Below are 14,505 nucleotides of genomic sequence, written 5' to 3' on the forward strand. Positions count from 1 at the left end.
GAGAAATCTGATTTCCTCTTTCGTTTAGGAAAGAAAAACCAACAAAAAAAATTTTTATGTTTTTATTTCGGTAAACAAAATGAAACGACAAACGGGAACAACAAAAAAGTATAAATAATTGAGTACAGTGGAAAAAAACACAAAGACCGAATATTCTTAGAGGTATTTTTAAAAATTTTCACATTAACATTATTGTTATTAGAACACGAAAAAATAGTAGTAAGAGATGAGACAAATAAAACACAAATAACAGAGTTTTAAGTGTTAAAAGAAGGCATCAGTATGTAAAGTCCATCAGACGGTTGTGAAAAATGCGGTTACGGTAGTCCTTGATGCATTCCCGTCCGTATCTCCCGAGATAAAGGAAGATAAACAGCAGAGATTTGTTCCGATTGTTGGCACAATGCACCTAAGTTGATTACTTGCAATTTGGCGTTAATTGCTGTCAGTTTGCGTTCTCACGCGGCATCGACTTTACTTTTGTATATTAACTAATTAGTGTTTGTGTTCTCAGCGTGTTCAAGTCATCAAGCACATGACTCTGGCTTAGGCCATTATGTGCTATGACCGGCTACTATTTCCAAACACTCTCTAAATTGTTTCTATTATGTTAAGGCAGTTAACAAGAATCCGACGCAACGCCTCAAAACCAATCACCGTGACCGGAGCCACAATATCATCCAATCAAAGCAAATTCATAATAGAAAATTATTATGGTCGAGGACTAGTTAATTGGAGTTTAACGAAATAACGTGCCGACGGTTTTTTTTTCTCAGGCAAACTAAACTTTACGTGCTCGGTTGTTGTTGTAAAGTTCCAACAAACTGGTTTAATCAGTGTAAAATTAGGCACTTTTTCAACAATTGTAATTAACCAACTGGCTGATAAATATTAATAAATACATTTTTGTAAATATAATATCTTAATTAAGGGTTCGAGAGGAAGTAATAATTTTGAAGATAATAATTACATCACATTTATCATATTTTGCAATGAATATTTACGAAGTTTTGTCTTTTTAATAGAAATAAACTTTTTAAACGCTTCGATAGTCATGCACACGATTTTTACATTTTTGGTGTCGGTACCTATTTAAGTAAATATACAGGGTGATTCATGGTCTTATATGTAGACGTTTAGACAAAAACCAGTGACACATTTTCGGGTCCGTTTGTTCAAATGTTCAAAAAAAAAGAAAAATGTTCAAAAATTCATATCTTCCTTATTTTAAATGATACACATTTGAAACAACGACATTATAAAGGCACTTTTTTACGGAGAATTTAGTATTGTTATCAGCGATTTTTTTTAACCGTTCGTTTAGCTGTAATAACATAAAGTTGTATTTTTTTAAATGAGAATCATAGTTGGCTATGACATTTTCGAAAAGCTTATTTTTTTCTGAACTCAAAACAATATAAATACAGTTTGATATTTTTATATATTTTTGATAAAAATATATTTAAAATATTTGAAAGTAGTTGGCCATGGAAAAATTATTTCACATAAAAGGTGTGATTAATCTAGAAATTTTGTGAACGGTTATTAAAGTAAAAAATGTAAAATTATAAAAATAAGTTAAAGTTATTTTCAATTGAACAAATATACGAGCGTCGCGGATTTTAATTACATAAAAAATGTGCACAAAATTGCAAACGATGTCTCACTACCACTTGATGCCACTTTTTATGATTTAGTGCAATGGAGGTGACGTTGATAATGTTGTGTATTTTTTTGTCGCAGATGGAATTTGATTTTGGTGTTTGGATTGACATTTTTTTGGAAAATAAAATTTTATTGATACGCAATCATACAATTAATAAGATTTTTCTTCTTCCGACATTTCATGTTTAAAATCGAAAAATAGAATGACAACGTACGCTTGCCATTTTAAATATAAAACAAATAATTTTTATTAATTGCAAAAATCTGATCTAATAAAAATTTATTATGCTGTTTTTGAATTAATTAGGGTTTAAAAAATCATTAAATTATAAATACTTGTTGGGTAATACAATTTTCATAGTTTTAATTAAAAATCCAAAATTGTTTCATAGCCTACTATAATGAAAATGCGAAATGTTTTGTTTTTTCTAAAATATTTAAAATTAATGTATCAGAAAAAAATAAGATTTTCGAAAATGTCATAGCCAACTATGATTCCTATTTAAAAAAATAAAACTTTATGTTATTACAGCTAAACGAATGATTAGAAAAAATCGATGATAACATTACTAAATTTTCCGTAAAAAAGTGCCTTTATAACATCTTTGTTTCAAATGTGTATCTTTTATATTAAGGAAGATATGTATCCGGACATCCAAAATGCCGCACCTTGTATATGTAACCGTGTCAACTGTGAAGTGAAGTAAAAAAATAATTTACGTGTTATATCATCTTTAAGACTGCGTTATTAATAAAATAACACACTCTGTGAGTATAATACATATTTTTTTCTATTTATTTAGCTCTAGTTTTTGGTTTTTCTAATCTATTTGTTATATTTTTATATTGTTTTGAAATTCTTCTTTGGTTTACTTATCTTATTTTGCCTCAACTTTTTCAAAATTGGGTGACATATGGAAGTTAAATCATTTCTATTTAGTAATTTCTTCGTGGGAGAAAGGTTTTGGAGAGCGTGACACAAACAAAATAATAGTAATAAAAACTTAAAATCCTTTATTTCCTATGTATTTTCTAATAATAACATGGATAAAGATACTCATCGAGCAAAATAAAACGATTACAACAAGAGTGCAATCCGAACATTAACACACATCCATCCTCAAAATCCCTCCTTACCTACCATCATCACTCCACACAAAGCCCGTCGACAAACCTCTAATTACAAAAATCGTCCATAAGTCTATCAATCTACACAACACGTAAAAGCGCAAATAAATAACAAGTCCAGCTATAATACACTTTATATCACAAAATATCAAAGTCTGGGCTCCGAGCCCTCAAACGTGGATCGTGTCCTCGTCCTCGGAGGGCGTCCGCCGGCCCCCGGAGCCGGGCGACCCTGGGTCCAGGGGCGTATCGGGGCTGGGGGACCTGGGGGACGGGCCCTCGGCCTGGTTGGAGTAGTAGCTGGAGAGGGTGCTCAGCGAACTGCTAGCCGCCAGAGAACCGAGATGGGCACTAGGTCCGGGGATTCCCAGACCCATGCCTGGGGGGTAGAGGCGGTAAGGGAGCGGTTTCTGGAGGGTGGCGGCGGCGGCGGCCGCCGCTTGCCGGTAGTAGAGGTCGGCGGCGCTGGGGGCGGCCGTGGGGCCCGCCGTCTGCGGCGGGTACCAGCAGCCGTAAGGGGGCGCTCCGTAGAGGCGCTGGAAGGCGGCGTAGTTGCCGGCTTCGGCGAGGAGCTCCAAGCCTACGGCCGTTTGGCGCTTCCATTTCGTTCTGAAACAAAAATTCAGTTCAAAATCAAATTATTCCATTTTTTTTTTTAATTAAAAAAACATATGGTCCTCCGAGCCGGATACAATAAATCACAAAATTGTGTCACCAAATTTGGTCGAAAATCACTAAAAATTTATCTTTTCTATGCGTTTATTCAGCAAAAACTCAATTATTGCGATCAATTTCTGAAAAAATAAGCCAATAATTCAGAAAATTATGTCAAAAATGACATGATTTTTGCAAGTTTTGACGATTTAAACACGTTTTTTGACCAAAAATCAAGTGTTTTTTTCGTGTTTTTATTAAACTAGAACGAAAAAATTACCAAATTTGGTCAAAAATAACAAAAATTTACCTTTTCTAAGAGATTATTCAACAAAAACTCATTAATTCGCAAAATTGCTGAAAAAGTAAGCCAATAAATCATACAGTTAGGTTAAAAATGACATTATTTTTGCAAGTTCTAAAGATAAACACATTTTTAGACCAAAAATTAGGTTTTTTTAAGGTTTTACTCTAGCATATAGTCCTCCGAGCCGGATACAAAATTTACACAATAAATTACTAAATTATGTCAAGAATGACGTTATTTTTGCAAGTTTTGACGATTTAAACACGTTTTTTGACAAAAAATTAAGTGTTTTTTCTTGTTTTTATTAAATTAGAACGACAAAATTAGCAAATTTGGTCAAAAATGACCAAAAATTTACCTTTTCTAAGAGATTATTCAACAAAAACTCATTAGTTTGCAAAATTTCTGTAAAAGTAAGGCAATAAACAATATAGTTATATCAAATATGGCACTATTTTTGAAAGTTCTGAGGATTTAAGCAAGTTTTTGGACCAAAAATCAAGTTTTTCTTCCTATTTTCATTGAACTAGACCAAAAAAATCACCAAATTTAGTCGAAAATGACTAAAAATTTACCTTTTCTAAGCGTTTTTTTTAGCAAAAACTCAATAATTATGCAAAATTGCTTAAAAAATAAGCCAATAAATCACACAATTAGGTCAAAAATGACATTATTTTTGCAAGTTCTAAACATAAACACATTTTTAGACCAAAAATTATTTTTTTTAAGATTTTACTCTAGCATATAGTTCTCGAGCCGGATACAAATTTCACACAATAAATCACAAAATTATGTCAAGAATGATATTATTTTTGCAAGTTTTGGCGATCTAAACACGTTAAATTTTAGACCAAAAATTAAGTTTTTTTCCTTGTTTTTGTTAACCTAGAACGAAAAAATCACCAAATTTGGTTTAAAAATGACCAAAAATTTTCCTTTTCTTAGCGTTTTTTTAGCAAAAACTCAATTATTGCGCCCAATTTCTTAAAAAGTAAGCCAATAAAGCACACAATTATATGAAAAATTACATTATTTTTGCAAGTTTTGAAGATTTGAACACATTTTTTGGCCAAAAATCAAGTTTTTTTTTCCTGATTTTATTAACCTAGAACAAAAAGTCACTAAATGTGGTCGAAAATGACCAAACATTTTCCTTTTCTATGCATTTATTTGGCAAAAATTTAATTATTGCGTCTAAGTTTTTAAAAAGGCAAGCCAATAAATCACAAAATTATATCAAAAAAGACATTTTTTGCAAATTTTGACGATTTAAACACGTTTTTTGATCAAAAATCAAGTTTTTTTCTTGTTTTTATTAAATTATAACAGAAAAATTATCACATTTGGTCAAAAATCAAAATGGAATTCTATTTAGATTTTTTTTATTTCTTGCATCGTTGTTTCTAGTTTTTTTGTCCTGTTATCTACTCCAAAATTATAGTTTTTATTAACCCTTAAATTTGCAGTTTAATATTTTTTTTATTTATTTATTTTCCTAAAAAAGCAAGTTTTTGCTCAAAATATGGTCCTTCGAGCCGGATGTGAACCAGTTATTATGGTTGAGACTAGTTTTTTTCCTGGTTTCGTCTGTTTATTTTACTTTTAACTGTATTCGGAGAACCTAATTTCCTCTTTCGTTTAGGAAAGAAAAACCAACAAAGAAAAAATCTTCATGTTTTTATTTCGATAAACAAAATGAAACGACAAACGGGAACATGTTGCAAAAAAGGATAAAAAATTGAGTACAGTAGAAAAAACACAAAGGCAGAATATTATTGTAAGTCTTTTTAAAAATGTTCACATTAACATTATTGCTATTTGAACACAAAAAAATAGTAGTAAGAGATAAGACAAATAAAACACAAATAACCGAATATTCACTTTAATTTTGGTAAAAAAAAATAGAAACAAGAAAATAAAAGCTAATAACTGAGAAAACACAATAAAAAATAGTAAACGAAATAAAAAGGGACACAACAAGAAATTAAATAAACAGACAAGCGTTAAAAAAAAAACTTTGAGCGTTTGAAAAGGGCTTGGAAATGGACAGAGAGGATAAACTTTTGAATGAATTTTTTCTAGGAAAAGTGTTCTCTTTGCGGCCGCCGTGCTCTTGGCCCATAAAATCATTAGTATACATTTTGATTTACGACCTACATATTTAGTATTGTAATTTATTTGAAGTGGGGGTTTCGGAAAGGGTGCACAATGGGGTGCAACGGTTCCCGCAAAGTGCCAGTTAATAATGGTTGCGTGCAAGCCCGGCTCCTGAATTGTATATACAAGATGTTCACATTGCGGTTTTACTGTAATTAACTGCAGGAGAAACTACAATAGACCGTAGGAACCTACACGAATTATACCGAACGTTTCTAGTAGTGATTTCAATAATTGGATGACGTTCCGCTTCAATACATCGACGATTTTCATCCAATCTATTAGGTTTACGATAACTCGGGACCGATCATCAGCTCACGGGAAATCACCAGGTAGATGACTGAAACTATACCACGACCCGAGCGGAGATTTCAAATTGAATTGCTTTCATAATAAATACGTATCGACTAATTAAAATTGATTGATTGCTTTGTACTTTGATTTCTGAGCAGACAACGAGTAATTAGACGGAAAGTGCAAACAGTAATAATATGGATTTGATTGTCATCGTCAGCAAGACTTCCGGCTCAATTAACATTAATTCAGTGGTTGGGAGAATCGGCGCGTTTTTCCGGCCAGCCTGTATATGTATGTACACTGCAGATAAATTATTCCCCCGTACCGGTTCTAAATTCGCACATACATCCATGTTAGTCTCTAGCAATTACATGTAAATTATCCGTAGAAATACAACTTGCAACACGCTTTTGTGATATTAAGAAATGTTACGTATTTCACCATCATTAAAAAACATTTAACATTTTTATTCGTGTTTATTACACGAATACATGAATGAAATTATCATTATTTAGCTAGATTTTCTACATTTCTCAAATACCAAACTTCACCACACTATTAACAGATAAAATTACATGATTCTCTAACCCGGCATCAAACCGACCCATTTGTTGGAATAATTAATTTCGCATTCGAAACGTATTAGCTGAAAGAGCGACGCTTTTTACAACGATTTGACAAATTCAAAAAAAATAAAGCACATATTCTCAGAATGATGTTCTATGGAATTATTTCATTTTCAAGGAATATTTCTCATTTCCTGCTTTTGTGTTTATTTTTCCACTTTTATGTTTTCTCGACATTTCTTTTTCAAAAAAGATCATTTATTATACCAACTTTTCACGAGATTTAAAACTTCCAATTTTTTTGCTAAAATTTACTGAGTAATACTTACTTACCTTCAAAGAGGTGAAAAAAAATTTTTTTTTAAACTCGCTCCAGTAAATTTTTATGGACTTCTACATGTCTTAACAACCCACAAAAGTTGTTTTTAGTCCACAAAAAGTCCATATGTTCGATTTTTAGAAGTTTGATTTTTCAATTTTCATCGCAGTTTTTGTCGATTTTGGGTACCCGGAACTTTTGTCAAGCAATAGCTCCGGAACTATCAGAGATAACCCCATGAAGTGTATTATCGTTGGAAAGCTCTTTAAATTATCTATCTTCTTCAAAAAAAATTATTGTTCTCCGACTAATAGTTTTCGAGCAAATTGGAGACAAATGCAAAAATTGGGAAAATTTTAAAAAATTCATAACTAAAAAACTATTGGGAATTTTGCAATTTTCTCGATGCCAATCGATTCCCCGGATCATTTTGCATAGGAATGGATCAAAATAGTTCCACTTTTTCAAATAGTTTAGCCAGAAATTAGAAAATTAAAAAAATTAAAAAAAAGTCAACACCCCCCCCTTAAAATCGGTCAATTTTTAAAGTGTCTCTAAATCAAATAAAACCGATTCTATCTTATAGATTTTGATGTGCTCTTTCCGATCTAAAAAAGCATTTTCTCCTAACTCTTTTAGTTTGGCCGTAATCGGCGTTTGAAAATTGAAATTTTTTTTGCGAGATATCGCCTTGAGTCCTATGCCATTTTGTAGAGTTTTTTATTCCGGTTGTCCTTCATTTTTCCGTTTCTCGATAACTCTAATAGTTTCGCCGTAATTGGCGGTTGAAAATTGAAAAAAAGTGAAAATGGAAACCTTTTTTTGCGTTTTTCTCGGAAACTGTAAGACTTAGAGCAACGAACAAAAATTCATCTGATAGCGCTTATTTTTCTCTATGTTTTCGTCCAAACCCGGAGCCGCTTCGGGGAACAGTTCCGGCTACAGAGGCGATCAAAATTTTTCACTAAAAAAATTCATAAAAAAAAACTAAAAGTCGTAGAGCATTGCGGTTTGTTCGGTTGAATTCTACAGCCCATTTTACATAATATATCAATTTTTCACAAGAATTAAAAATTTAAAATTTTTTGCCTAAATTTAGGGTAGCCATTTGTCATAGTGAAAAATTTTATTCAACAAATAAATTCATAACTCGAAAACTAAAAGTCGTAGAGCAATGCGGTTTGTTCCATTGAATTCAGCGGCTCATTTTCTGTATTATACCAACTTTTCACGAGATTTAAAATTTTCAATTTTTTTGCTAAAATTTCCTGAGTAATACTTACTTACCCTCAAAGAGGTGAAAAAAAATAATTTTTAAACTCACTCCAGTAAATTTTTATGGACTTCTACATGTCTTAACAACCCACAAAAGTTGTTAAAAGTCCACAAAAAGTCCATATGTTCGATTTTTAGAAGTTTGATTTTTCAATTTTCATCGCAGTTTTTGTCGATTTTGGGTACCCGGAACTTTTGTCAAGCAATAGCTCCGGAACTATCAGAGATAACCCCATGAAGTGTATTATCGTTGGAAAGCTCTTTAAATTATCTATCTTTTTCAAAAAAAATTATTGTTCTCCGACTAATAGTTTTCGAGCAAATTAGAGACAAATGCAAAAATTGGGAAAATTTTAAAAAATTCATAACTAAAAAACTATTGAGAATTTTGCAATTTTCTCGATGCCAATCGATTCCGCGGATCATTTTGCATAGGAATGGATCAAAATAGTTCCACTTTTTCGAATAGTTTAGCCAGAAATGAGAAAATAAAAAAAATTAAAAAAAAGTTAACACCCCCCCCCCCCCTTAAAATCGGTCAATTTTTAAAGTGTCTCTAAATCAACTAAAACCGATTCTATCTTATAGATTTTGATGTGCTCTTTCCAATCTAAAAAAGCATTTTCTCCTAACTCTTTTAGTTTGGTCGTAATCGGCGTTTGAAAATTGAAATTTTTTTTGCGAGATATCGCCTTGAGTCCTATGCCATTTTGTAGAGTTTTTTATTCCGGTTGTCCTCCATTTTTCCGTTTCTCAATAACTCTAATAGTTTCGCCGTAATTGGCGGTTGAAAATTGAAAAAAAGTGAAAATGGAAACCTTTTTTTGCGTTTTTCTCGGAAACTGTAAGACTTAGAGCAACGAACAAAAAAATATCTGATAGCGCTTAATTTTAGCTACTTTTTCGACTAAACCCGGAGCCGCTCCGGGCAACGGTTCCGGCTACAGAGACGATCAAAGTTTTTCACTAAAAAAATTCATAAAAAAAAAACTAAAAGTCGTAGAGCAATGCGGTTTGTTCGAGTGAATTCTACGGCTCATTTTACATATTATATCAATTTTTCACAAGAATTAAAAATTTAAAATTTTTTGCCTAAATTTAGGGTAGCCATTTGTCATAGTGAAAAATTTTATTTATTAAAAAAATTCATAACTCGAAAACTAAAAGTCGTAGAGCAATGCGGTTTGTTCTATTGAATTCAGCGGCTCATTTTCTGTATTATACCAACTTTTCACGAGATTTAAAATTTTCAATTTTTTTGCTAAAATTTCCTGAGTAATACTTACTTACCCTCAAAGAGGTGAAAAAAAATAATTTTTAAACTCACTCCAGTAAATTTTTATGGACTTCTACATGTCTTAACAACCCACAAAAGTTGTTAAAAGTCCACAAAAAGTCCATATGTTCGATTTTTAGAAGTTTGATTTTTCAATTTTCATCGCAGTTTTTGTCGATTTTGGGTACCCGGAACTTTTGTCAAGCAATAGCTCCGGAACTATCAGAGATAACCCCATGAAGTGTATTATCGTTGGAAAGCTCTTTAAATTATCTATCTTTTTCAAAAAAAATTATTGTTCTCCGACTAATAGTTTTCGAGCAAATTAGAGACAAATGCAAAATTTGGTAAAATTTTAAAAAATTCATAACTAAAAAACTATTGAGAATTTGGCAATTTTCTTGATGCCAATCGATTCCCCGGATCATTTTGCATAGATATGAATCAAAATAGTTCCACTTTTTAGAATAGTTTAGCCGTAAATGAGAAAATAAAAAAAAGTTCACACCCCCAGAAAGGTATCAGAAAAGGGAAGGAAAGTAAAAAGTAAAAACATACTATTTTTAGCCCAAAGTTTAAGTGCTGGAAAAATGTAGAAAAGATTTTTGAGAAACAGTGAGAATAAAAAGGAAGTAAAAGAAAGCAAAAATAAATAAAAAATAGATTTTTTTTATATTAAAAGATAACAACGACAAAATAGAAACGAAAACATGAAAATAAAAAATAGCCAAGAAAAATGCAAAATAATTTGTGAAAGAAAGTTAAGCAAATGTTGTCATTTCTTTAATTAAAACTGTTGGTATGTCGGTGCGCTGTGTTTAAACTGTACCCCGATTTCACGGTCCTTTTTGCTCTTAAACCAACGTTAATTTTCCGCATCTCGTTAATTTCCTGGAAGTGTAGTAATTTTTTCTCGCGCTCGCTCGTGCTGATCATGTTTGTGTTTTAATGGAAAATGTTTACACAGTCGAGCCGCTCTCTCGAAAAACAATAAGCGAGCATTTCTTTGGCGTAAAACAGTTCGGCGAATATTTACTTTGTGTTAAGGACAAGAAGCGGCATAACTAATGTGTCCAATAGCTTTTAAGCAGGCATGAGAATTCGGCTTTTGTTGCCCGGATAAAATGCCAGTCAGCGCGGACAGCGTACGCCAGATACAAGAAATCTATTTATTTTAAATATGGCTTTTTTGGTGACGGTTCGCTTTTCATTGATATGCTATTAAAATCGATCGCTGTTTTTCGACGACGGTGTTTAAACAACAATTTTCTACCACTACGCCTGTAATCTCCATTGGATCCGAGCGTTTTTCACCAGACGCTTCCATTCTTCCATGTCAATGTACCTCTAAGCTGATTCGTTCCACTGTTTGCTGGAAATTGTTTAAAACGCGCCTCCTCCGCCCCCGGCGTGTGAAGCGGCAATTAAGGGCTCGTAGGGCACCCTCTGCGGCGACTTGATTAAATACAGGCCAGTTACGCCCAGCCTATTACGATATGACTGTCACTTTCCACGCTAATCTCCTTATAATAATAACTCGCCCGACTCAACACGTTGCCGAAAATCATCGAAAAACCCCAATTAAGGCCGGTTTTGCCGCGAAAAACAACTAATTTGCTAGTTTGGGATCGTGAATTGGCACTTTGTTATTGATTTAGAGGAAAATTAAAAAGCGCTTACGATTTTTGTGCTTGATCATTGTTTGGAGAAGCAAACGCGGAAAAAATTTGTTAAGACTTGTTTGGAAAAACTTATTAAAAGGTGAAATGTGGGCCTGATTTGAGAAATGTTGCTTGTCATATCTCCACGAAATGGTACGGTGTTGTGTGTACTTTCAAACACTTTTAAGTGGACTACAAAAAGTGGCATTTTTCAATTATTTGTAGAAATATCTAAAATTTTGTTTAAAACTTTGTGATTTTCCTCAATTTTTTTTCAAATTTTTTTTGGTAATGCAAGTGTAGTTTTACTTGTATTTTCATCATCTTCTCAATATCTTCAAAAATTTTTCTCTAAAAATTATTTTGCTAAATGAGACCAAAAATATCGTTAAATTTGGTCAAAAATTACATTATTTTGTTGTTTTATTATTTTTTGTTAGCGTTGGTTTAAAATATTTCGTCAATTCGTCAAAAATATTAAAAAATTGTTCAGTTTTTCGACCGTTTAACACGTTTTTGTGATAAAAACTCATTTCTCGTTAAAGTTTGTTAAATTGAGCTGAAAATTTTGTAAATTTTCTCGAAAATAAAATTATCCTACAATTTTTGCATTGTAATTTTTACTTTAACTTTACTTCCTTTTATTTTTCTTGTTTTCTTCCTGCGTTTTGTTTTTTTCTAATCATTTATGATTATCAGTTTATTTATTTTTTCTCTTTTTTTAATATTTTCTACCTATTTGTTATTTGTATTTTTACTTCTGTTTTTCAGATCGTGTTTTCCTTTCCTCTATTTTTTCTTTCAAAGTTTGTTGTTTCTTTACTAATGCAAGTGGAGTTGGAAACGATTTAGGCGAAATAATCCATAAATATCTACAAAAATTTCTTACCAAAGTTGAACTTATCAAATATAATGATTTAATGATTTAATAATGATATAATGATTAAAGACTAAATTGGACCAAAAAATCACTAAATATTGAATGAAAATTACATTATTGTTCAATTTTCGGAGCGTTTTAGTACTTTTTTTGGCCAAAAAACTACTATTCACCAAAATTTTGTGAAAAATGAATCATAACATTACCAAAATAGAGCAATTTTTCTAGTTTCGAGCATTTCGGCACGTTTTTGAGATAAAAACTCAGTCATTTTCTCGTTAAGTTTTGCTAAGTCGAGCTGAAAATTTGCTCGATCTTAGAATTTTTGCGTTGTATTGGCTCATTTTTCTCCCAAAACTGCATTATTTCATGAAAATTTGGTTGGAATTACTTTTTACTTTAATTTGACTTTTTTTTGGTTTTTTATTTTTTTTTATTTTTTATTTTTTTATTTTTGGTTCATTCTTCCTGTGTTTTGTTTTTCTACTGATATCATATTTTCTTCCTCTTTCTTATATTTTCTTCTGATGAACTATGATTATTAATTTTTTTTACTGTCTATTATCTATTTTTGGTTTTTTATAATATTTGTTATTTGTACAATTTGTTTCAGCCTTCCTGTGTTTTTTTTCTATCGATGTGTAATTTCTTCCTTTTTCTCATATCTTTATTCTGATCATCTCTAATTATTCATTTTATCTATTTTTTCTCTCATTTTTTTATATTTTCTACTATTCAGTATTCTGTGTTTTTTAGATATCTAGTGTTTTCTTTTCCCCTATTTTTCTTTCAAAGCTTGTTGTTTCTTTATCAATGCAAGTGGAGTTTTACTCGTATTTTTAATTTTTAATTGTGGAGAAGATTTAGGCAAAATAATTCACAAATATCTACAATTTTTTTACCAGAGTTAAAATTATCAAATATACTGGTTTCTTTTTCTTTAAAAGAAAAAAAAATTGCTAAATTAGACCAAAAAATCACTAAATATTGAATGAAAATTACATTATTGTTCAATTTTCGGAGCGTTTTAGTATTTTTTTTGGCCAAAAAACTACTATTCACCAAAATTTTGTGAAAAATGAATCATAACATTACCAAAAAAAGCAATTTTTGTATTTTCGGGCATTTTAGCACGTTCTTGAGATAACAGCTCAATCGTTACGTCGCCAAATTTGCTACCTCTAGCTAAAAAATTCAATAAGTTGGTTCAAAAATAAACTTGTTTTGTGTTAAAATGCAAAAGATTGTAAAAATTATCCAAAAAATATTTTGCAAAATTTAGTCAAAAATAACACAAGAAATCGCCAAATTTGTGTTTTTCTCGAACGCCTAAACTGTGGGCTAGAAACTTTTTTAGTCTTAAGCATACTTTTCGATTTTTTTTGTTATTGCCATTTACTTTTGTTATTATAGGTCTTTCTTGTTATTTTTTCTATGCGTTTTATTCAGCTTCGGTCTTTTCTGTATCTTTTTTTTTACTTTCTTTAACTTTTTTCCGCTTCATTTCTGACTAATTGTTCTGTTTCCTCAATTTTTTTCAAAATTTTTGTTCATTATTGTTTTTTTTATTTGTAAGTAACGTTTTAAAACGTCCAATTTTTTCTACACATTTTTATTTTATTGCTTTTTTGTGGTTTCTGTGATAAGTTATATTCATTTTGTTTTTCTTTGTTCTTTTTTAAATTATTTTTCAATTTTATATGTTGCTTTAAGTTAATTTCTTGTTGGTGAAGTGAATTTTAGAAAACGTGTAAATATCTCTGGGCGAAATAAACTGTTGAAAATTTGGGTTCTTGCAGCGATTGTTTGAAATCATTTAGTCACCTAATTGTCGGTTAAAAGTGCTGACGTGGCGTTCAGGCGCCGACAAACAATTACCAAGAGAAGAGTGAGACTCCAGAGAGCCGCCCGTGTCTGTTAATAATATTATATATTAGTCAAATGCCGCTCAGATTACTCATTATCGATCAAATCGACAGACTCGATCCATTCATACATTTCTGATAGTTGATAGGTGACGATTACAGCTACCAACAAAATTACGATTTAATTTGGTATCGAGTTGCCGATGGAAGACGCGATAATTGGACGTAATTGACGCAAAATGAATAACACGAAAATAATTGACGCCACTAAGATGATGGAGGAAGGCTGCCAAAGTGGTTGACATTTTCAGCTTTCAAACTGTGAGATGGCAAAAACTAAGACTCAACTGATGGCTCGAGATTATTTAATAACATCAAAAAGTAAATGTGTGGTAAAAGGAGCGACCATTAAGCTTTCAGTCTTTAGGAGAACCGTTATTATAACAGAACTTTTT

General features: G+C 31.4%; 1 protein-coding gene across 1 annotated transcript in view; it reads right to left on the minus strand.

Annotated features, from left to right (window-relative positions):
- Nucleotides 1–2,656: 2,656 nt before the first annotated feature.
- Nucleotides 2,657–14,505, minus strand: part of LOC103314541 (homeobox protein B-H1) — a 42,504-nt gene continuing 30,655 nt past the window's right edge. Inside the window, exon 3 of the mRNA XM_064357953.1 lies at nucleotides 2,657–3,402. Within this exon, the coding sequence (XP_064214023.1) occupies nucleotides 2,964–3,402 (439 nt within the window). The 3' untranslated portion in view covers nucleotides 2,657–2,963. The remainder of the gene's footprint in view (nucleotides 3,403–14,505) is intronic.

Source organism: Tribolium castaneum, chromosome 7, assembly GCF_031307605.1.
Source record: "Tribolium castaneum strain GA2 chromosome 7, icTriCast1.1, whole genome shotgun sequence".
Lineage (NCBI taxonomy): Eukaryota > Metazoa > Arthropoda > Insecta > Coleoptera > Tenebrionidae > Tribolium > Tribolium castaneum.